Source organism: Schistocerca americana, chromosome 10 (assembly GCF_021461395.2).
Source record: "Schistocerca americana isolate TAMUIC-IGC-003095 chromosome 10, iqSchAmer2.1, whole genome shotgun sequence".
NCBI lineage: Eukaryota > Metazoa > Arthropoda > Insecta > Orthoptera > Acrididae > Schistocerca > Schistocerca americana.
In genome coordinates, this window is record NC_060128.1 from 171,293,918 (window position 1) to 171,319,846 (window position 25,929).

The following is a 25,929-nucleotide window of genomic DNA, read 5'->3' on the forward strand; positions in this document are numbered from 1 at the left end:
TATTTGATCAGAGATTTCTATTCTCGTAGCCAAGATAATAAAATGTAAGCACTTTGGGATGGCTCGTGGCAGGTTTAAATATTATTTTTGGGCTTGAGTTTCCTTGTGTAATGGTGGTAATTTAATACTGGGGGACCTTTCATAAGCAAGTGAGTAGTAAATTAACAAAAAAGATAATTAAATATAGGAACCCTTGTTTTTTATGAAGTTCCTCTATATGTGGCCCAAAATTGCAATACAAAGAAAAGTTTTACCCAGCCACCCAAGCCGTGTCCAAACAGCACTGAATAAATGCCAACAACCCGAGGTTACCTTGTATATAAACAATGGTAAGTTTAATTCACATGAAAGTTTCTTACATCAAAAAGGATAAAATCAATCTGGGAGTCATGTGTAAGCATGTATACAGTTAGTTTTCTTCGACATCGTTCATTTAAGCAATTATACTATCGTGAATTCAGTTCCTAGTTACTTCCAATTTTTGCAGAATATATAGTGTGAAATGTTTCTTCTAATGAAGAGTTAATAATTTCAGATAATATTGTTTCACAGATTATATCAAATGTGTCAGCTGCTGAGATAATATGAATTATTTCTACCAACAGTGCAGATGTAGGATGATTACAGAAAATGTGCAACATGATGAAAATAGTTTATCCACATTCTCAACTGTAATAGACGTACTATTTACTCATTTTTGGTTGGTTTTTATATATAGTGGGGTTGTATTGACATCCATGAATTTTTTTCTTAGATCTATAGAATTGATGTGATGGATATGGTGTAGGTTGACGGCAGATGGAGTTCTGACTAATTGTGTATTGAACTACTGGGAATATGTTACAGATGAGCGTGCAGAACTTGGAGCAGACCAATGCAGATGATTTAATACTGTCTGTGCCATTTCAAATACTACTATACTTGACAAGCTTGTAACCAAGACTACCACAGCTACAAGTTGGATGTTAATTAACTGTTTCAGCTGTATGTAGTCCTTTACTTTTAGATCATTACTGGTTTCATATCACTAATTACCACATTTTCAGGAGAACAGCTGTGTAACAATAAATTAAGAAGGAATAACAACCCTGTGACATCCTCAAATATAATATGATAATTTTCTAAAATTATTTTAAGATTTTTATTTATTTTTATTTTTTGAAAAACTTTAAAAACTTTTACATAAGAATATTAAGATATTGGTATCATATAACTAAAACATTAGAGCTAAAAGACTCATAACTTGGTACCCAACATTTGTTTTCAGTCATAATGAAACACCACCAGTTGACGGTATGTCATTGAATAAAACAGCTGCCAGATGCATAGATTCAAATCCAATATGGTGAATGGGACCTAAACACATTATGCCATAGTGATCCAATGGTAAGGTGGAAATGTATGAAAACTATTAAGATCTAATTTGCAGCTAGCATGAAAAAACCAAGAAATGGTTGCAACAAAGTGGAGGTATATTCTAAGTAACCTGGACAAAATGAATCAAGCGAGTAGCTATTGACATGAACGTAGAACCTGAAAAACAAAATTATTGTTTCTCTGGTCGATATGATATTACTGAAGAGGGGATGTGACTGTTTGCTGTCTCTTACGAATGGCGTGAAAGTAAACAGCTTGACTACAGATGGCTTGCACTGTGCTTGAAGAAGAATTTTATAAAAGTTGTGAAGTTGACTCTGGTACTGATGTAGCTCCAAATGTAGATTGATTTGCATGATCTAAAGATGGATGTGAACCTCTTTCCTTTGGGGTTTGCCTTCCTTTTGAGGGCATATGTGTGTAACAGAAACTCTCATTGATAATTTCCTGCAGATGTTTTCAAACTATAATAGTAAAACTACTATATATGATTTTGTGCTCCTGATTCTTTGGTGTAAATGTTTATCATCACACATTCTGGACTTGGAAATACATAGTAAATTGAGCAGTTTTACTGATTACTATTCTCAAAGAGTACATACTGACATGTATTTCATTGTTTTGCTGGCTAGGCCATTCTGATGCGTAAAGGGTTAGGAGTGGTATACTGAATGTACACAGAGAGGGTACAGGAGAGCATAACAGAAATATTGAAAGATCTGAACTTGCAAACTCTTGAAGATCATCCTGCATCTGCGTCTACATCTACATCCATACTCTGCAAGCCATCTGAAGGTTTGTGTAGGAGGGTACTTTGAATACCTCTATTGGTTCTCCCTTCAATTCCAGCCTCGTACTGTTCGTGGAAAGAAAGATTGTCGGTATGCCTCTGTGTGGGCTCTAATCTCTCTGATTTTATCCTCATGGTTTCTTCACGAGATATACGTAGGAGGAAGCAATATACTCCTTGACTCCTCAGTGAAGGTATGTTCTCGAAACTTCAACAAAAACCTGTACCGAGCTACTGAGCGTCTCTCCTGCAGAGTCTTCCACTGGAGTTTGTCTATCATCTCCGTAACGCTTTTGCGATTACTAAATGATCCTGTAATGAAGCGCGCTGCTCTCCATTGCATCTTCTCTATCTCTTCTATCAACCCTATCTGGCACGTATTATTTGCAAATTTTCAAGAACTACTATTGAGGAATGTAGGAACATGCTTCAGCTCCTGATGTGCTGCTCCCAAAAGCACTGTAAAGACCACACTGGACTAACTATAGCACTCACAAAGGCACTGAGCAATCATTCTCTCCACAGTCTGTAAGCGAATGGAATGTGAGGAAACCCTAATATATCATACAGTGGGAAGTATGGGGAGGGAGGGAAGGGAGGGAAAGAGAGAGGGTGATTAAAGAATAGAAAATTCATGCATGCAGTGAAACATTATCCTTTGTAGCTAGACACGCAAGTACCTGTTACCTATTTCTGTTTTTGTCCCAATGTAGTGCATAAACTGCAAGTGATTGACATAAAAGGAAATTTCAGCACTTTTTTCATAAACTGCTGGCTTTCTGGCTAACTTTGTTACATTCATTTGTAATAAACATATCAATTTCTATGATGTATATATGCAGACTGAAGCAACGAATGAAAATTTATACCAAGGCCAGGATTGAAGCAGGTCACCTGTTTACAAGGCAGATGCATTAACCACTACGTCACCCTGGCACAATAGCTTTTCACAACTGCATGGACTACCACTATAGCAAGTCTCCCTTCTCAATCCAAATTTATATCACACCTCAGCCCACGTAGTACAGGGTGTACATAAAGTCTGGGAACACTTCCAATTATGTATTGCACAAGAACCAAACATTGTGCAGATATCATACATATGTCATTTTGAAGAGAAACCCTGAAAGTTTTTTTTTTTTTTTTTTTTTTTTTTTTTTTTTTTTTTTTTTTTTTATGTATACCACCACAGTGTAGTTTCGTAATTTGCCAATAATCAGTGCTAGTCACAAACATGCCGAGTTCAGGTGCGGAGCAAGCTTTCTGTCTGTTGGAGTTCAACAAAAACAAGTTTGCTACAGCTGTTCAATGGATGTTTAGAACCAAGTATGGTAAGAAGCCACCAACAAGGAAGGCCATTTGCCACTGGCATAACAAATTCATTATGATGGGTTGCTTGTGCCTGGCAAAGATAAGCGGACATCCAAGTGCGAGTGAAGAGAATATGGAGTGCAAATGAGAGGCATTCATAAGGTATCCGTACTTGGGCATGTTGCAGCAATGGCTGATGTCTCAAATTCAATTGGAATCTCCGTTTATCTTTCAGCAGGATGGGGCTCCACCCCATTTTCATAGTGAAGTTTGTGGGTACCTGAACACTGAGTTGCCGCATTGACGAATCGGCTGTGCTACAGAAGGGGACAGCTGTTTAATGAAATGGCCTCTGCTATCACCAGATCTCACGCCATGTGACTTTTTCCTGTGGGGACATGTTAAAGATCTGGTGTATGTACCACCTATAGCACATGATGTAGCAGAGCTCCGGGAGAGAATATGGGAAGCAACTGCCACAGTCAACGATGCCATGTTGGGACGGGTATGGCAAGAATTTGATTACCATATTGACGTCTGCCGGGCCATTCATGGTTTGCATATTGAATGTTTGTGGAAAAGACTTTCAGAGTTTCTCTTCAAAATGCAATATCTATGACATCTGTTCAATGTTTAGATCTTGTGCAATAAATAATTTAAAGTGTTCCCAAACTTTAAGTATACCCTGTATTTCCCCTTAACTTGAACAGCATTGCAGAGTCTCTTCATTTGTATTGGGACAGCACCACAACAGCAAACAAAATGGTGGATCCTGTTTTGATATCTAGGTATGGGCACTTCAATGAAATGAAATTATGTGGTTACAGGGACCTCTTCCCCCAAGAAGGATCCCTTGTTTTGTTTACTGCTGAGGTGCTGTTCCAATGTAGTTGGAGAACCTGTGTAATGCTGTCAGAGCAAGTGGGGAATATGAAGTGGGCTGAGGCATGAATGGGAATATGGACTGAGGAGTGAGGTGTGTTTGAGTAGTCCGTCCAATTCTGCAAAGCCACTGTGCCAGGGTGGTGAAGTGGTTAGCGCATCTGCCTAATAAGCAGGAGATCCGAGTTCGAATCCTGGCCTTGTAACAAATTTTCATTCGTGGCTTCAGTCTGCATATATATATCATAAATATTTGACACCTGAAAAGTCTCTTGAACCTTTTAGTTTCTTTTGGTATCAATTTCTGTCTTATTGAGCAGGAAATGAACTAATACAGCTCATTTGTATCAAACTAGTCTTTATTGGAATGTAACAAATACTTTTATTTACATATAGTGTTTGATCATACATAATAAAAATTTATATTCTTGGCAGAAGAAAAATGAAGGTGCTTATGTGGAATGTCCCACAAAGCTGATCTACTGACCAAACTTTGGTAATATTTTGTCTAACCCTTTGAAGTAAAATAAAAAAGTTCTGTAAGTTATTGTGCTATGTGCAACATGTCTGATCTGTCTTTTAGTGTAAGGTTGAGATATGTTTCAAGAAATTAGTGAGAAGCTGCACACTAGAGTTGGTGGCATCAGTACTAAAGTAACTGCATAGGATGAGTAAATCTTTTGTGCTCTTCATCCTTACTGCTGTGCTCAACAGTAACAAGATTGTCATTACTTCAGTTTCGACAGGAGCAACAGCTGCTACAAATTATCTGATTAACACCTGTGTGACACGTTTCCTTTTTGTGCGTGTCAGTAGTATTTCCTGAATGTTTGGCCATACCTTTTTGTTGCAGCTGATATTTCTGTGTCTTGAGGGATTGAAAAGAACACAAAGCGAGGACTTATTATCTCAGCTCAGATAAGAAAATTGTATTATTTCAAAAGTGGTATTGCTAGAAACTGTAATGGTGTTTAAAAAGAGCAGATTGCAGAGCTGAAGAAATTTCACTCAAAGTTTTATAGGACTGTGGGATTCAGTTGTTGGGAAAGCATAGAGAGAAGTTTAATTTCACTAACTGTATGGCCAATGCGAGATAATGGCATTAATAGTTATGTGTCCAGAACTTTGTGGAAACTAACTGAAAGAGGACATACGGTGCATGGATTGAAATGTCTGTTGTTAATTCTACAATTTGCATGAATAATCTTGAGACAAAAATATTACCATGCTCACACTCCAGCTCTTTCTGCTAAATTAATTTTTTTTTTTTCGGTGATACTGCTCCTTCATTTTTCTTTTTTTGCCTTAGTAAGTGAGGATGAGCCTAAAATGTCTTTAAAGCTATTTTGAAATTACAATAGGAAACCAGTCTGTGATGGCATGGCATAACTATTTACACACACACACACACTGAAGATGAAATTATAAGGAGTTGGAGAGGAGAGCCAAAATGAGGAAATGCTTGTTTTCATAAATGGTAGCTACGGGAAGAAATTAAAGTTCAACAAATGATGACACTGATAGAGGGGGGGGGGGGGGGGGGAAGGTAAAGACAGAAAAATTAAGTTACAGCAAATGCATGATACAGTAATCCTCTGTTTATGAGACCATCAGATCATTTGGTTTCCTAGTGTGTGAATAATTCAGTCTTAAATTTACTTTTCAGTTCTTTACATGCAGATGACTTAATAACATTAGGAACACATTTTGGGAACTATAAATTTAGAACAGACATTTACCTAACAAGACTGTTCTTATATATTTTCACTACTTCAGGCTCATCCCTTGCATTGCATTTAAAACACACTACATACTACAAGACAGGTCACATTCTTCACACAATTAGAATATTTGTAATATAGTAACAAAAAAACTTATTTTAATGTCTCAGGAAACTGCAGCAAGAGAATTTGAAAAGCTGGAAATCAACACTTTTCACATATATTAGATTACTTAAATTTTCAACAGCAAACTATAAAAAGAACAAACTAAAGAAATGAAACTGACCAGAACACAGTTTCCTAAAATCATTTTACTTACATCAATTTTTCTATGTCTTCATTGTACTCATTTTGGAATTTCATGCTTCACTTTTGACAGTAAAAAGGTAGCTAATAACATTTGTGTCATGCTATTTTGTTTGGAGTTTGTCCAGTATTATGAAATTAATATTGACAAATGCACTACAAACATGTTAAAACTCTGAATTGCTCATAACCTTATTGCTTAAAAACATCACCACTAAAATTGTAAATATTATTGTATCACCAGATATATAGTTCTCATTCTGTGTGTTACTGTGTCCATGTCAATGATATTTTATGAAGAAACAAAATGTCCTCCTATCACTTGTAGGAAGAGTTCTATTGTTGAGCAAGTACAAGTGTATAAATTCTTAAGATACATCACTCGTATATATAGTAAGTATTTCACCTACACACAAAAAGGGAAAATCTTCAGTTCTCATATGATGAAAGTAGGAGGTTGTTCTCACTGAGAGAAAGAACAGTGACCATGCTGGTAACATCTGCCATTAAAGTTTACCTCTGTTTGTTTTTTATCCAGAAATACTTCAGTTGTAATATGCAGAAGGAAAAGATCTACTGGACATCGTAATAAAAACTGAGGAAAGTAAGAATGAGGAAATTTGATCTTTCGTGGCACTATCAACTGATCTGTGTGCATGTCAGGGCTGCCTACAGTAATCAGTATAGCACAACTGTAACTGAGTGAGACTAAATGTGGATACTGTGCAATTACATTTGTGTGATATCTCTGTAATTTATAGGGGAAGAGGAAAACACTACAAAAATCAGCACTTTTTTATATGATGTATATGTGTGACTTAATGTAGACCATTTAATTGCAATAACCATTATATTCATTATGATCCCTGAGGCCATTTTGTAAAAATATTATTTTGCATTTAGTTCTTGTTGCTAAAGACCTCTTTATTTCAATGCTAATAATGTTTGCAAAATATCAATTGAGTGGTCGAAAAGATCCATGTATTTTAGTCAATACTTGATCTTAATGAACAGTTATTACAAAACTTGATTATTGTATGTGTCTTTAATGCATAAATATGATTTGATAATCCGTAAGCAGGCTTCAAGTAATACACTATTTAAAAAATACAGGTTTTATGAAGAGAAGAACCCTGCCAAAGGGAAATGTTGACATATGAATGAAGGCCTCTATTCAGACTCCTTCCACAGGGTACCTGGTCTGAAGATGCTTTCACACAGATTGAAACTGGTCACCTTTTAAAATTAAAATAAATTATTTTATGTGGTCAAGACTGCTTTTTAATTAAAATTTTTAATAGTGCTTTTGACAACTGTTGTTTTCATGAGCAATGTTTCAAACAATTTCAAAGTACATAAATGAAACTGTGTAACACCAACATTATCTCATGATTTGCTGATTGAACACCTTGTCTGGTACAATCATATTACTGATGGTGGAAAAATTGTATTCCTAAAGGTATTATTGGTATGAAGTGTAAAACTGTGTATCATATTGCTCTGTAAATGCCAGCCACACTAAAAATCTTGTTTTGTTGGAAATTCAGAGATGAAAATACAGGCATAGGACTGAACATTGCAGACTGTAAGGTCATTGGAATACTATAAAATGAAATTGACACTTTAAAATGTAAATGCAACTGTAGAAAGAAAGTGACAGACAGAAGAAGCAGTAAACATTAAGTATATATAGCTGTAGGAAGAAAACTAACAGCCTGAACAAAAAACAAGCTACTGAAACTCTTTTCATATGTGCTAAAGCACTCCACAAGGTCCTAGGCTCCTACCAGTTGAGAAAGTTCAATGAACCTAAGTAAAGAATTTGTAAACATCAGTTAAGATTATGTTTATGTATACCTTCAAATATTAACAGCTATGGCAGCACAGTGGAGAACAGGCATACAATTGTTTCAGATCCAGTAATTAAAATCCACTTTCCCACACTCTCCTTTATTAAGAACAGCTAATTTTGGAAGATTAATCTTCAGACATTTGATTTTGGACAAATATAGCCGTATGGCATAGGATGAATTATCAGCCAGGAAATATGTGGACAGTGACACCAGAAAGAGAATTGTAATACCATATACCAGGTGCATGGTGCAACATGCCAAGTGGCCTTACAAACCAATAAGTCTCCCCTTCCTCAGAAATTGTATTATAGATAAGAATAGGTGTAGTTATTGTTTTGTAAAACCATATGGCATTAGCTTCATGTAATATGGGTCCACATGGACTTCATATTCCCTTTATGGCTTCAGAAATCCTTATTCTACTATTGAAACAAAAGCATTATGCCATTGTCAGGCACAAATAATTGCTGCCATAGCTTAGCACAAATGTAAATTAGAAGTGATGGAACCCTTGGTTGAGCTGTGTCCCACTTTACATCATCGGAAGTGACAACTGCAAAGATGCTACAAAATGGAGAGATACTTGACAAGTACTACTGACAAGTTATGGTTGTACATGCCTTTGCATTCAGGCAGCACATCATCATAGGGTCAGTTACATGATATTGTTTCTTCAATAACAATTTGGAATTTTGCCTTTTGCAGGTAAATACTTGCCGGGCATTCTGCCTCCTTGTAATTTAACGGACGTATGTTGACAAAATACATTACGTGGGACATTGCCAACAGGTAGGTGGTATTCTTATGGTGCCAACTATCAAATCAGTGTTTCACACCAGCTTCCACTTACATCATTTTTTTATTTTTTATTTTGCTTGTAATAACTTTTGACAAGAGGATACCTTGAGTTCCTTGGCTGCAGATTGATGTTTTGATGCTATTTCATTATTCCAGGCATGGTCACTGGTTTATCAGTCAGTGATAACTGTCCATATACCTTAGAACCATTATTTTTTACTCATAAATTTTTAAATAACATCATCTACTCTACATCTATTTCATTTCCAAAATATCTCATAATAAGTAAATGGTAACTAAAATATTAATAGAAAATTTCTGGAGAAATAGATAACAATGTCTGTAGCTATAGATAACATTTCCTTTTTTTTTGCACTAAATGTTATAACACTCTCTTAAATGCTAGTACAAATAAGCTATTCTACATAAAATGTTTATCATCTAAAAAAAAGTCTTATTTCGAGTAACTGGTAACAAAAATATTGCTTCAAAATTTCTGTATTTATAGATGAAAACATCTGTAACAATTCTTTTTTACTGTAGTAAGTATTTATAACAGCATCATAAATGCCAGACTAAATAGACTATTTTTTCTAAACATCAGTAAATTCAACAATCATTGAAAACGTATAAGACTTTAAATAAAACTGTTCATGAGTCATACTCTACCAACACTAAAAATTCTTTTTACTGATTATAAATTAAAAACAAAAGCATGTGAAGGACAAGGACCTACTCTTTGCTATCAGCTGTGCAACCAAGCACATACCACATCCTGTGAGATGCTCTTGGTAGCAGAAGGGAGGTGTCTCGATGTGATTCACAGTTCTACACACACTTTGAATTTGACACACAGCCTCCACACCATCAAGATGTCGAACAGTTCCATCTCATTCCTGTTCAGTCTTAATGGGAAAATAAAAAAATGGAATGGTGAAGACACCTACCACAACCAAAGCGTTCAGATACGCTTTTAGCTAGACACTTCCATGAACAGTACAGAACATAAGACGATACCTCCTTAAAAACTCTTTGGTTACTGATATCACAAACAAATGGTTGTCTTTAAGTTATAATATCGTAATAGACTAGCAACAAATACTGTAGTTGCAACAAAAATGCAAACTTAATTGAATTCAAAAGCTGAATCATTCAAAATTTATGTAAATAAATGTCACACATAGATGGCTTACATTTTTTTCCATTTATAGATTGGCCTCACACGAGTGATCTGTCAGGTTTTCCCGACATTCTCAGGTGAACTGACCAGTCATCCAACACCAGTAAATATGGACAATGTACCAAAATACATTAGAAACTGATGCTTCCCCATAATTTTAGAATGTATGGAAAAATATGTGTCAGTTGAGAGCTTGAGAATAACTTCAACAGAAAATAATGGGCATTATGTTAGATACAGCTGGGTTTAATATTGAAAAATGCATATCAGTCATATCATAAGAAGTACTAGCCTGTGTCTTAAATAATGTTATCTGGTGTTACAGTTTAATGGACAGAGTGTAGAAATAAACAAGAGGACCAGTGCTTCAGACAGTATTAAATATCTTACAACAATTCAGTACAATTTATTGGTGATAGGTAAACCGGTCATTGATATCTTCCAAAGCTGGAATAAAACAATGGGATGCAATAAATTTATAATCTTGTTTCAGATTATTGTTTGGCTTGTGCTGTCTGCATCCATTGTGTTTTTCACAAATTTTAGGAATGTGCCTTGCAGGAAGCAAATCATGTATAAAAAGTTAGATAGTGTCGTTTTTTACAAATGGTATTAAGTGCTTGTCTTATGTTCTTTTATTTATTTATTTTTTCTCCACCAATGCCTGTTTCGACTCCTACTTACGATGAACTGTTGACATTACAATCACTTTCCTGTCATCCCACTATATACAGAGCCTGTTGCCAGATGACGTGTGCTGTCCTCTACAGCCTGGCAAGATACGAGGAAGTGGTGTCCTAGCAGTTGGACCTCGTAAGAGAAATGTAGCTCCACTTGGATGTAATCAGAATGTGACTGGTACTTGTGTCTACTAAAATGTAGTCAGTTACTCAAGCCTGCGAACAGTTGTTAGCCTGACTGTGAGCTTTCCTTCACTGCACTTCTAGGAATGGGTGGGTAATGACCTGTGCACCCTGGCGGGTTTTTACACCATGAAATACCCCATTATTCTCTTAACAGCGGAATGAGTGGATCTGTGGCCATACAAGAGGGGCTGAAATGAGGAAAAATCCTTCTCTCTCCCTCTGTCTGGGATCAAACCTGTGAACTCCAGATTGGAGTCTGCTGTACCCACTCTACAAGCATGGCCACTCTCATTTCTGTCAATGAAATGTATGCAACTCATTATTTTTCCTCTTTTTCTACTCCTATACACTAACTACTGCACCTCCCCCCCCCCCCCCCCCCCCCCCGCCCCCATGATTTCCACTGTCCCACTCTAAATGCTGTATTGTAAACAATGTCCTTTTTAAAAAAAATAAATAAATAAATAAAACTTCTAAATAGAACCATTACCCTAACGGATGTAACTATGAAATCTGCTGAATCAGAGATTCCATTTGCAAATATAGACATACAAAAAGATAAAAATCGGAATGCACTTCACCTACAACACCTTGACCTCTACCAACTTTCACATTCAGTATTGTTGACAATGCATCTGAAACCATTTGGAGCACGTGCCCTTAGGTATGATTTTACTCTTTTTTTTTTATCACTGTGCTGACAGTTACATGACAGGTTTATATAGATTATACAATTACTATTTGTGTCCTCCTTTCATCTATTCACACTGTCTGCAATGACCACTGGTCAGTTGGAACCTGTCACAGCATTGTGAAATACTCGTATGGTTATGTCATTAGAACATGCCAGCACAGACACAATTATGTAAATTATCCTACTAAATAATATTTTTTATGGCTTAGCTTAATTAAATATTGGGGAGGGGCATATTTACTGGAGTTTTATGACTGTAAGGCACAATGAACCATTTGACCCTTTGCAGTTTCAAATCTGCTTCTGTGGCAATATTAATAGTTCTGGGCAGAATACAGATAAGGGACAGAATGTAGGTAGCCACTCGCTGTCTAGGTGAGGCACTGAGCTGTTGAGAGGCACATAACCCAGGCTGATATTGTTGCCGAGATTTAATATAATGTCCTCCTTTGGAGCTAACTAACAACAAAATACATGCCCACAGCTAGCTTGTAAGTGCTGGGGTAATGTAGCCATGTGCCTGTACGTGTTTTTCTATGAGCTAGTTCTGAAGAAGAAAATTGTTTGCTCAGCAATGATTTCGTTATAGGCTATGTGCCTATGTATAGTGCCATGCTTCAACTATGCAGTGAGTCCATTATTTCTCCATTATTAATGTAGCTACTGTTATTAACATTTTGCTGTTCATCATTAAATGAATGATTCAACAAAAGCAGTTTAGCTATGTAAATCTTTCACAATGTTACAAATGGTCACTGTGGCTCTTGGGCCTTTTATCATATGGCATTTTTGAAAATGTCAAGCCAGTTGCTTGTCAAAATATTGGAAAGTTTCATTGACAGCATCTGATGAAATTCATCAGAGTTTTTGACAATAAAAATGCTATACCTGATTATAATATTAAATTAAAGAATTTTGTATCTTTTTAACTGATTAAGAAAGTTTGGTAGATAAACTTCTGTATTGGCATTTCTCTCATAAATGCTGGAGTTATTTGTGTTTTGAGTATATCATAAAGTAGATGCCCCTTTTCTGCTACAAATACTTTTTTTTTTTTTTTTTTTTTTTTTTTAGAAGTATTCAGATTGTCATCTCCAAACAATATTAATATATTCTCTAATAAAAAGGAGATTGTGGGGGGAAAAAACACAGAAACTGTGAACATGCAACTTGTGTACAAAAGATATAAGGACAACTAACAAAAATATAACATTATTACAAAATGACATAAATGCATAAATGCTTTTTTTAAAAAAGAAATCTCTTGATTGAAGTGGCAAAGTAAGGAATGTATCAAAAGGGACAACTCACTCAGGAAAACTAAAAAATTATGACACAGTATTGGTGGCCAGTTCTTATGTTCAGGAAGTGAAATATCAGTACTGCCAACAGCCAAATATAAAAATTCATAACAGCTTCTGCAATTAAATTTCATTTTTCAGCAGGAGAGAAGGTGAAAGTGTCTCATCTGAGTGTCCTGCCCTTCCTTTGTAACCTGTGATGAAAACCTATACCTCCCTGAGGAAGGAAATTTACTTCCAAAAGCTAGGATAGTGTTGTATATTATTGGCAGTACTGATATTTTGCGTACTGACCTTAAGCACTGGGAAGCAATTCTGTCTCATGAAAACAAGGAATGTCATGGTCACAAAGAGTGTCACTCCAATTCTCTGATACTGCACACTGCACAGTTATGCCTTATGAGGTAAATAATATGAAATGGACTTGAATATTGTAGAAGCAGGTCTGTAGAGACGTCTTCTAGCTTTCTCGATTATTGGAGTTTGGTAATGGCTTCCACAGAGGATCATCTTTCATGGTGGCCACCAAGGCTGCGTTTAGAGATGTAGTACAACCTCGCTCATCCTCTGCAGTTCCAACTGGTTCTTCTCCTTTAGCCCGAAATGCTGGTCCCATGCATAGACCGGTCTCGCTGCAGCCCTGCATACCACGTGTCGGATTACGTGATGGCTGTGGAGCGATGTCAAATCCCATTCCGGATCCCGAATAGTCGCTCTGTGTCACTGTTTGTTGGGTAAGAGACTGCCAGGGGTGTTCCCCAGTTGCAGCTGTGATGGACTGTCCATGTGCTGCCTGTGGTGGCAGCATTCCCAACCCCCAATGGAAGGGAGCTGGATGCTGATGTGGAGAGCTAAATTCCTGTGGACTGAATGACGATTTTTGTTTTGGCTGCAGTTGGGCAGTAGGGACAAATGGTGTTGATGTGGGGTGCTGGAAGTTCCACCGCTGTGGTTCAGGTCTAGAGATTCCGGCCACATTCACAAGTGATCTGCTAGCTGGTCTGTCAGGGTTGCCCTGTTGCTGCCTGTTGCGCATCACAGCCACACTATTCTGCGAGATGGTCATGTCTGGGAACTTCAGCTGTGGTGTCGCTCTGCCAGTGTGCTCCTGCCTTCTGTTGGAACCAAATTTGTTGAGTTGCTGCTGAGGAATGAAGGGACTAGTCCTGTCGGAAGGTGCTACTGGTGGAGTCCAGCTTCCATCTGTGGATTGACTGCCGTATTTGTGGCTCCAACCATTGAGGCCACCAGTGGTGAACTGTTGCAACCCATTGGCATTCCTGCCATCTGCCATAGCAGTCATTTCATGGGGTCTCGCCAAAAGCGCTGGCATGGTGCGCTGAAAGTCACTGCCACTGTCTCTACCAAGGGTGTATCGTTCTACAGGAAATCTGGTGATGCTCGAGCAATCCTGCATACTGGCCAGCGTCTGGGTTTTTGATGGTTGTTGCACTACAGAACTTTGTGCATCTATAGTTGGAGACCACCATCCACTGGCGGAGTTCTGATGTATATGATGTTGGGCAGTTGCCTGTGTGGGCTTCATAGCTCTAGCTGCACTCTGAGATGATGGTCTGGAAACTGGGAAGGGAGGGCTCCACAGGCCAGGTAGATTACTGTTGCACTGTCCAGGGATACCACCAAAGCCTTGAGTTGGTGTGTTTTGCAACCCTCGCACATAGGTGACAGGGTTGCTATGCATCTCGAAAGGTGAAGACCACGACTGTTTGGATTCACCAGGTGTGTGCTGGTGCTGGAGTGTGGCCTCGGGACAGCTCTCCAGTGGCAACACGTGGCTGATTGTGGGTTGGGGTGTCTGGTTGGCTCTGTGGTAGCTCTGGAGATAGCTACACGCCGATGATGGAACTTTATAATTATAACCGCCAGACCTGTGGCTGGCATGCCGGCACACGCATATTGGTACCCGGTCAGAAATCCACCAGCGGCGCCCTCCGGACTCTGCCTGCTCGGCTGCAAAGTGCTTCCTGATGGCGTCCAGCCTCCCAAACCGAGCACCGCAGGGACACTGGAATGAGCGGGCACCGAGAACATGTGGCCAGCTGCAGCACGACTCACTGCCCTCTCCCTTGAAGAACACGACATCTCGGTGTGCCCGTGCCTTGTGCTGCTCCAGACCTCGGTAGTTTTTGCATATCTTCCCACAGGGACACTCGCAGGGGTGGAGGTCATCTCTGTTCGATGGACCTCTCCTTCCACCTCTTCCCCTCCCCCCACTGCCTGACTCCCTCACCATCTGACCATCAGTTGGAATGCCTCCATAGCACCTTTCTGTCTGCTTGTTACCCCCTGTGTCTGTGGGATTTTTAGGAGTGCTATCTCCAATGTCGCAGTCTATGATGTCTGGGAGATTTGGCAGAGTGCTCTGACCTCCTGGGGTGATTGTGTTCTGACAGGGAGCTTCCTGCATCGAGTGTGACATTTTACCAACTTCACTTCTCGCAATGGTCATAATATCTGTAGCAGCTGGTTGAGGCACATTTGTGTAGGTAGTATTTTTATTGTTTGATGAAGCATTATGCAGAGTTCCCTGTAAAGTTACTTCTTGGATTGGCCGATCATTTCCAGTATTGTTTTGTTGAGAGACTTGGCCAGTTTCAAAGACTGGCCAAGGACCTGAGGGAACACCCTGAGCTGATGCAGCTCCTTTCCATGGTGTGTCTTGTGGAGCAGTGTATGAGGGATTTGCCACAGGAACGTTCAAGGGGCTTCCTCCATTTGAAGCTGTGTGGGGCTGCTGAGAATATGAGTGGAGATCTCCAGCTGGTCCCTCTGGTGTCCTGTTGCTAAGAAGTCCCTGTGGTGTAGTTTCCTTCTTGTAGGCATATTGATCAGCAGCAGCTGTAACCATTACAGTGCCCTTTTGGTTTGATTCAGCATTAGATTTTTGCTCAAGTTGGTTTTTTTCGTGGAAGCTGACAATGTTAGGTTGCTCTTTCTGCTCACTCTTTATAGTGGGAACAGAAGAAGGCCTTCCTTGGAGTGATGAATTGGTAGCTTTCGGTCTGTGCTCATATAATATGTACGGTTCTTCATCCTTGTGGCTGGAGCATTCAGCTAGTGTGGAACTGGGTTTGCTGTCAATGTCTTTTTGAGCAGTTTCAGCACCAGTTGATGAACTGGCATTTACAGAATTACTGTAATGTTCGATAGATACTGAGTGTGATTTTGAGGTTTCGTTGCTAGTTTGTTTGATCTTTGTTAATTCCATTTTTACTCCAGCAGGGAGTGAACACGGTCGGTCGGGCCTCTCCGTTTCCACCAAGGACTTGGCGAGAGTCGAGAATGGCGGCAGCTTCTCTTCTGAGACTTGCTGGGATTCCCTGTCCTCGTCCTGAGGTCTTGGAGCTGACCGTTCTTCATCAGTTTGTGATACAGCTTTCACTTTAGTTCCCCGTTCACTTTGTGGGCTTCGGATACACTCGAAAGCAACTAGAGGGGAGAGTGGGCTGACTACACTACAGTTCACATACACCGGCAACGGCGACACCGGAGCGGTTGTGGTCCCGTAGTGGAACGGGGTCATGGCAACCAGCCAGCTGTCTCCGGTGGTGAGTACACCAACGCCAGGTTTCATGTTTCCCGCATCTGTGCCAATCTTCAGTCTAGTGTCTGATCCCAAAGCAACTCCCTGAGCAGGTGCGGCACAACCTTTTTCATTTTCCACTGTTCCTTTTGGGGGATTGCTTCCTGCACTTCCAGATACTGTTACTGGCAAGCTGCTCTGGGGATTGCCTCGATTCAGTGTGCTGCCCCCATCAGTGAGGGAACTTCGGCTCAGCTCTTCACCCCGCAGATCTGTTCGGCTGTTCCTGCGTGACAGGCCTTCCTCTGTCTCCACAGCAGCTGGAGATGAGTCTATCTCGTGGGTTTTCATTAAGTGTTCCGCAAAACTGCTGCAGGATGACGACTCATACTCAGACAGATCTTTAGCCACGGTAATGGTCCTCGGCGTCGGGGCATGTGGGATCGTCAGTGTAGCGGGCGCGAGAAAGAAACCGACCAACTCTTGTCCCTGAGTCGTCGCTTCTGCTGTTTTATCACCACCTCTGGAATTCCACATTTGCTGATCTGTTTGCGTCGCCTGTTCTTGAGCAGGAGACTTAGGAGGTTTTGGAATTGTTTCGAGCATTTTCTTCATTATTTCTATGCTGGGCAGCGTCGCTTCCTCAGGTTCCTTTTCTTTGTCTGTTTCCCTCTTCTCTTTCGAGCCACTTGGCTTGCAACCTGCAGGCAAAGTAGCATCTTTTCCAATGCTCTCTTGTAATTTTGAAGGGTTTTCTTCTTTGAGGGTCACATTTGGTTTTTCAGCTTTCACTTCACAGATTTCTTCATCTGATCCATTCTTATCCACAATGTTTCTACCCAATGGCTGAGACTGAAAAGTTTCATCTCGTTGACTTTGTGTGACCGAAAAAGCTTGTGACACATTTGAACCTTCCAACATTGGGTCTTCTGTGGTCGAGTCAGCTGTTTGAAGATGGGCACCTTGCTCTGCTCGATCAGAATGGAGCCTTCCATTGGTAACTGATTCTGCAGGAGATGGTACAGTTTCATTGTTACCATTGTGACTCTCTCTCAAGGTATTGCTGGTGATACTTTTCTCAGATGAAGATGACAGCCTTCTGCAGGCTCCCTGTTCAGCAGTGTTGCAAGTCTCTGGTGAATGGTATCTGTTCTCACATACTTCGCTTCTCGTGGAACTCTCATTAAAGACGGCAGTGATACTAGTGGTTGAAGATACCAGACCATTAGAGTTGAGCCTTTCGGAGGATCTGTCCCCGTACTCGGATCGGCGGTCAGGAGACCAGACTTCAGTCGGGTCATCACAGGTCTCTGTCTCGCTGCCGTCACTCGCTTCATCATCTGCAGAAGCTGCTACTGTGAGCACACTATCGAGGGCAGTAAGGTCTTCACTTTCAGAAAACTGGCTTGGTGATTCGGCCATATTGTTAGCTGCCTCGGTCTCAGTTTTGTCTTCACATGTGGGCTGCTCATCAGCCTCGACATTGGTGCTATCACAGATCTTTCCAGCTTTGATTTTAAGTGAGGGTATATTGGGCCCATTCTCCAGATCACTGGTAACACCATTAGAAGAGGTTGTAGCCATTTCAAAATTCAACACTTCTCCAGTTCCATGTGGTACTGCATGACTCTCCCCCATGCCTTTTCTCAAGTCCAGTGCAGTATCTTGAGTGGAGGCTTTTGACATCACCTCGTCGTCTTTGCCAGAGTGTCCAGTGTCACAAGAGGTACTTTGAAGGCGTCCGTCTACTTGTGTGTCTGAAGACTGGGGAGAGTTTCCTTGCTGAGGACTTGTGGCTGATTTATCGCTGAATTCGCCATTGTTTTCTTCTACAGGTGATGCTGTCACCATATCGTTGAGGTTGGAGGGCTCATTGTTACCTGGTACATCAGCAGATGTGTCTGTAGAAAGATTAAGTGGCGCATTGTCTGTGTTTCTTTTGAGCAATGTGCCTGCATCATCTTTTCCAACTCTCGGAGGTGATGGTTTCTGACAGCTGTAACTGTAATTAGTATTTGTGGTTAAGTTATTTTGATCTTCACTTTCCAAACTATGCATCTGACATGAGGTATTTACGGGCGACTGCCGCTCACCACTGTCTATATAAAGATTTTCTGATGACGACCCACCTTCATCTTCAGAATCGTCACTGTCAGTATTCTGGCAGGAGGTGTGACGATGTAGTGGTTGTAACTTTGCACTGTGATGAAAATACTTGCACAATCCAACAGCCCCAGCAGTGTACGGAGTTTCACAATGCAGTGTAGCAGCTTCCTGATGATTGGCTCCACTTGTGTATGTTGCAGGCTTGCCTTGACTCCCACTGGGGATCATCGACATCCTCACCATCTCAGTAACAGGTAAACAGTTTCTCTGGACCAGGTGCCCATCGCTCTGATTTGGCTCATTCGCATTTTTTACATTGAGGCTTGCATGTCGCATGCACGACTTCATTTGTCCTCCACTGATGCATTTGTCGTTAACGTCTGCAATGGTCGAGACTGATGGACGATTAGAATGATTGAGCAGTGTTTGCCACCTCTTCGTGCTTTCCTTTTTCTTGAGATGGGTATTTATGGCAGTCTCACCTCTCTCCTCTTGCTCATACTGGTAAAGCTGCTTCTTTGCAGAGCTGGGAAGGACTGAAGTCTGCACACCAGAGTCGGCAGATATACAATTTCCATCTGGAGCAGGACTGCCATACTGCGCATCATTGCCGTCGCCAGTGGCGTCAGGCACGCTGCAGCCTTCACGTTGTTGGGTCTTTTGAGTTTCACCATCCTGGGAGTCCTCCAGTCCAGACTTGTTAGAGCACTCACAGTACGATTCCACGGCCGACTTGGCGCTCCTGGACGGCTGTACTCTCCTCTCGCCATCCTGCTGGAAGGCGTGGTGTGCGCCTCCCCACTCTGAATTTTCCCTGCTAGGCCCGCCTGCCACCTTCGGGATCTTCCTGGGCCTCAGACTCTTCCTCCGTGGTGAACGAGTTGGCGAGTCCAGTGGTCCTTCAACTTTGGGCACGCCTTCTTCTGCGCCAAAGGCGATGTGCTTTTCGTTCTTTGCTGCAGCCTCCATGTCTGGTGAGACCTTTGTAGGGGTGGGCAGCTGGAACTGGTACTTGGGCACCACAGCAGGTGGCCGAAGGAGGCCTCCCTGGTCCAGCTTCTGCACTGCTTCCTGCTCTGGCTGCTTGTCTCGAGGTGTCGCGTGTCGAACGTGCCCAGGTGAAGGTACGAGGAAGCCGGCCGGGGTTCGCTGCAGCATCAGTGGCTCTGTGGTCCCAGGCCCGTTTTTTCGCATGCCGGCACACCGTTTGCTACAAGAGGGAAGAAACATACCACAGTAATTACTCTTCAGGTTTCAATATCATTTTTAAGCAGATTCAGTATATTATGAGAAATGCACGAAAATTAATAATGTGATAATACGATGCCACACCGAAAAGTAGTGCTTCCGAATTTTTTAAGGAAAACAAACTTTTTTAATATTCTACATCTTTGTTCTTTGTGTCTGCGCATTTATTTGTCAACATAGTCATCTTGACGATGAACTCATTTCTGCCAACGACAGACTGGTTTTTTGATACTGCCACTGTAGAATGTTTGGCATTGTTGATGGAGATACACTCTTACCTTTGCTTGCACCATCATTCTCAAACGAAAGTCCTCGAAAGTCTGTTCTAAGTTCTGGTAACAGATGAAATTCGTATGGGGTCAAGTTGGGACTGTATGGAGTATGACCGATGACAGTGAACCCCAGGCTTCGGATTGTTGCGCATGTCACAGCATTCGTGTGTGGCCTGGCATTGTCATGCTGAAGAAGAAGGTTCTCGATGTGTGGACAATGTTTTCTGTAGTTATAAACTGACTACAACACGCTGTTTGTCACGCACAGAAATACATTGACAGGGAAAAAATCGTAACATCAAAAAATAATTAATGTAGAGTTATGAAATTTCAGGGCAACGGCTTTGCCAGTGGATACACCGGTTCCCGCTAGATCAGCAAAGTTAAGCGCTGTCGGGCATGTCCGGCACTTGGATGGGTGACCATCCAGGCTGTCATGCGCTGTTGCCATATTTCGGGGTGCACTCAGCCTCGTGATGCCAATTGAGGAGCTACTTGACTGAATAGTAGCGGCTGCGGTCAAAGAAAACTATCATAACGACCGGGAGAGTGGTGTGTTGACCACACGCTCCTCCTATCCGCATCCTCAGCTGAGGATGACACGGCGGTCGGATGGTCTCGATAGGCCTCTTGTGGCCTGAAGACAGTGCTTTTTGCTTATGAAATTTCGGGAATACATTTGTCAAGGTAACAAAATAAGTGATTAACATTGCAAGATCAAAGGTGATTCAGCATTAGATAAGCCAATGCAAATGTGAAATGCTGGTACATTGATAACCAATGTAACCGCCAGAATGTTTGAATGCAAGCAAGCATTGTGTTGTACAGGTGCCCATTGTGTTGTACAGGCGCCAGATGTCAGTTTGTGGGATGGAGTTATGTGCCTCTTGCACTCGATCGGCTGGTACAGAGATGGTTAATGCTGTTTGTGGATGACGCTGGAATCTTCGTCTGATGAGCGCTATATGTGGTCGATCGGAGACAGATCTACTGATCAGGCAGGTCAAGACAACATGTCGACGCTTTGTAGAGTACGTTGGGTTACAACAGCAGTAAGTGAGCGGGCGTTACACTGTTGGAAAACCCCCCCTGGACTGCTGTTCAAAGATGACAGCTCAACAGGTCGAATCAGCAGAGTGACGTAAAATATGCAGTCAGGGTGTGTAGGATCACCACGAGAGTGCTTCTGCTGTCATGCGAAATTGCACCTCAGACCATGACTCCAGGTGCAGGTAAAGTGTATCTACACTACTGGCCATTAAAATTGCTACACCACGAACATGTGCTACAGACGCGAAATTTAACCGACAGGAAGAAGATGCTGTGATATGCAAATGATTAGCTTTTCAGAGCATTCACACAAGGTTGGCGCCGGTGGCGACACCTACAACGTGCTGACATGAGGAAAGTTTCCAAACGATTTCTCATACAAAAACAGCAGTTGACCGGCGTTTCCTGGTGAAACGTTGTTTTGATGCCTCGTGTAAGGAGGAGAAATGCGTACCATCACGTTTCCGATTTTGATAAAGGTTGGATTGTAGCCTATCGCGATTGCGGTATATCGTATCCCGACATTGCTGCTCGCGTCAGTCGAAATCCAGTGACTGTTAGCAGAATATGGAATCGGTGGGTTCAGGAGGGTGATACGGAACGCTGTGCTGGATCCCAATGGCCTCGTATCACTAGTAGTCGAGATGGCAGGCTTCTTATCCGCATGGCTGTAACACATCATGCAGCCATGCCTCGATCCCTGAGGCAACACATGGGGACGTTTGGAAGACAAGAACCATCTGCATGAACAGTTCGACGACGTTTGCAGCAGCATGGACTATCAGCTCGGAGACCACGGCTGCGGTTACCATTGACGCTGCGTCACAGATAGGAGCGCGTGCGATGGTGTACTCAACGACGAACCTGGGTGCACGAATGGCTAAACGTCATTTTTCGGATGAATCCAGGTTCTGTTTACAGCATCATGATGGTCGCATCCGTGTTTGGCGACATCGCGGTGAATGCGCATTGGAAGCATGTATTCGTCATCGCCATACTGGCGTATCACCCAGCGTGATGGTATGGGGTGCCATTGGTTACACGTCTCGGTCACTTCTTGTTCGCATTGACGGCACTTAGAACAGTGGACGTTACATTTCAGATGTGTTACGACTCGTGGCTCTACCCTTCATTCGATCCCTGCGAAAGCCTACATTTCAGCAGGATAATGCACGACCGCATGTTGCAGGTCCTGTACGGGCCTTTCTGGATACAGAAAATGTTCGACTGCTGCCCTGGCCAGCACTTTCTCCAGATCTCTCACCAATTGAAAACGTCTGCTCAGTGGTGGCCAAGCAACTGGCTCGTCACAATACACCAGTCACCTGTCTTGATGAACTGTGGTATCGTGTTGAAGCTGCATGGGCAGCTGTACCTGTACACGTCATCCAAGTTCTGTTTGACTCAATGCTCAGGCGTATCAAGGCCATTTTTACGGCCAGAAGTGGTTGTTCTGGGTACTGATTTCTCAGGATCTATGCACCCAAATTGCATGAAAATGTAGTAACATGTCAGTTCTATTATAATATATTTGTCCAATGAATACCCGCTTTTTATCTGCATTTCTTCTTGGTTAAGCAAATTTAATGGCCAGTAGTGTAGAACGTAGACAGGCTGGTTGCAGCCCCTCAACTGGACTCCTCCTGACCAACATGCGGCCATCACTGGCAGTGGACCGATCGAGGTGGCGCAGTGGCTAGCACACTTGACTCGCATTCGGGAGGACGACGGCTCAATCCCGCGTCTGACCATCCTGATTCAGGTTTTTCGTGATTTCCCTAAATCGCTCCAGATAAATGTCAGGATGGTTCCCTTGAAAGGGTACAGCCGACTTCCTTCCCTAATCTGATGAGACCGATTACCTCGCTATCTGGTCTTGTCCCCCAAACAACTCAACATAACCCAACCCCCAACTGGCAGTGTGGCAGAACCAGCTTTCACGTTAAAACACACCAGGCCTCCACCCTATCCTCCAATGAGCTCTCGCTTGACACCACTGAAGTGGCAAAATACAATGGTTTGGGGTCAGTGGAACGCACGCTACAGGGTGCCTGGTTCGAAGCTTTCCTTGAAGTAAAGGGTTTGTATCAGTTCGTTGTCTTACTGTGGTGCCAACTGCTGGTCAAATTGCTGCTGCAGATGCAGTACAATGCGACAGAGCCATATGCCTAAGAGAATTTTGGTCTTCTCTCTCGCTAGTGCCACATGGCTGTATAGAGCCCGGTCTTCCTGCGACCGGACATTCTCGAGACCACCGCTGCCAGCAATCATGTACAGTGGCTACATTCCTGCCAAGTCTTTCTGTAATCTCACAGAAGGAACATCCACCTTCTCATAGCGCTAATACACGCCCTCTTTCAATCTCAGTGGGGTGTCGATAATGGCGTCTTTGTCGCCGTAAAGACATTCTTGTTACCATCAAGTCGCCACGTCCAGTTTCAAAGGTAACCATCAGATGGCTTGCAGAGTATGGATGTAGATAGATGTAGATGTAGACCTAACGCACACGACCATTACAGTGTGTATTTAAAGCGAACCTGATTTGCAGCCTCATAGTGTCACAAGTAGCGCCACTCTTATGGGACTGACACAAAATTTGAGTAGACATCATCTTCCAGGTGTAGAATCAGGCCTATTAACTTTAGTATATATCGCACAACTCCTTTTTAGCGTTGCGATTTTTTTTTTTTTGTTGCGTCACTGTAATTACGTTCCACACCGCCATGTTACTCGCAACAACTGGGAGCCGTCTAGCGGCAGCTGGTTGCAACTTGCGTCATCAACGCGGGAAAGTCGATCGAGTAATGTGCATGACGTCAACTGATATTGGGCGCAGAATAAAAAAAAAATATCGGAGCCATTACTTTTCAGCACACCCTTGCAGAATACTGACAATTACAAATACAACACCGTCAAGAAAGCATAGAACAAATGTCTAATTGGCATGAAATATGTACTGGATGTTCGGGCATGCATCACCATCGTTCTGGTTACTACGGATCTTCCATGCTACATTGTGGAACTGTACCAATTGTCACACTGTCAGAGAAAGGAGAACTAATACAAGACAGGAGACTGCCAGACACACTTTGTCAGGATTCTTTGTGTGGCCTTCCCTGGCTTTGGAGACCCTATCCGTAGATCTTAGCAACACCACCATCGATATACCTTTGCGGTGGTGCCCTACAACCAAAACACGATGTGAGAAAATGTCAATTTAAACGTAACTGTGTTTTACAAGGATTTTAAGCGATGTGAAGAAATTATTAAAGTGAAAATGTTTTGATTACCTACGTCGAAAATTCTCTCAGATAATGTTTTGATTGTACGACCTCCCCCTCCTCCCCCCCCCCCCCCCCTCCCCAAGTAAACATCATCATATGAGGGAATAAAAAGTGAAAACTAATGTATAGTGACAGAAATGAATCTTAATGTGAACAAGCCATGTGATGATGAACCTGTCAGTTCGAAACCGTTAATGGCGCTATTTATACGTGGTGATTGTTTTCCACTGTGTACAAACCCTAGGAACTTATCGATGAGAGGATATGGGACAAAAACGGCCTAATGAACTTATTTACAGAAATGCATGGTTTCCATGCTAGAGACCATGTATTCAACGATATAGTGCTACAGACAGTGCGGTCTAATACACGCTATACCATGTAGCTACAATTATAGTATGTGTTGAAAATGGTTTCCATGTGACTCATTCCATTCGTGTACGTGCCATAGTATATTCTGTCTCACATGTTTACATAGGCCAGGTTGCATGTGAACAGTGCCAGAGGCAGCATGAATACGCTGCTCCATTGCCTCCGCATCTGGAATGGGCTCTACATACACGATACTTTTGAGATGGCCTCATAACCAGAAATCGCACAGGTTGTGATACGGTGAATTAGCATTCCTTGCAACTGGACCCTCTCGTTCGATCCATCGACCAGGAAAGACACGACCGAGATGGGTCCAGACATGAACAGTGGAGTGGGCTGGAGCACCATCAAGTAGCAGCCACGTAACCCTCCGAATCATCAATGGCACTTTTTCCAGCAGGGTGGGAGGAGTCACTCACAAGAAACGCCGATAGTTCCAGCCTGTTAGGCGACGTAGAAGGAAGACTTGTCCTAAAATACGGTCGCCAATTATCCCGGCCCACACCATGGGGATTCTGCATACTATCTCACAGGTGACTGTTATGAAAGATGAAGACCTCATTCCGCGTAAAGGTGGCTTTATCTGTGAATAGGATGGATGACACAAATTTCAGAATCGTGGTTGCCTGGTGAAGAACCCAGTGACAAAACTGCTCCCGATGTGGACAGTCTGTCGCTAGTAAGCCCTGCACACGCTGTAAGTGATAAGGGTAGTAACAACTGTAACACACTGTCGTCTGGCGTACCCTGTACTGGAGGTCCAACTGCCTGATACTGGCATGGCAGTCGCCTTCCACAGTGTTAATCACATTTTCCTCCAAGTCTGGTGTCCGAACGTTTCAGTTACATCGTTCATGATTTCCTACTTCCTGAAACCACCCTGTCCCAGACAAATGGCGAAAGACTGTTGGAAACATTGAATGTCGCAGTTGTTGTTGGCTGGGATAGGTCTCTTGATAAACCATGTTGCCTCC

The 25,929-nt window shown here is 41.9% G+C and overlaps 1 protein-coding gene across 1 annotated transcript in view; it reads left to right on the top strand.

Moving 5' to 3' along the window:
* LOC124552559 (sorting nexin-4-like) overlaps positions 1 to 7,002 on the top strand; it is a 77,781-nt gene extending 70,779 nt beyond the window's left edge. Inside the window, exon 9 of the mRNA XM_047126881.1 lies at positions 6,926 to 7,002. Within this exon, the coding sequence (XP_046982837.1) occupies positions 6,926 to 6,976 (51 nt within the window). The 3' untranslated portion in view covers positions 6,977 to 7,002. The remainder of the gene's footprint in view (positions 1 to 6,925) is intronic.
* The last annotated feature ends 18,927 nt before the right edge of the window (positions 7,003 to 25,929 follow it).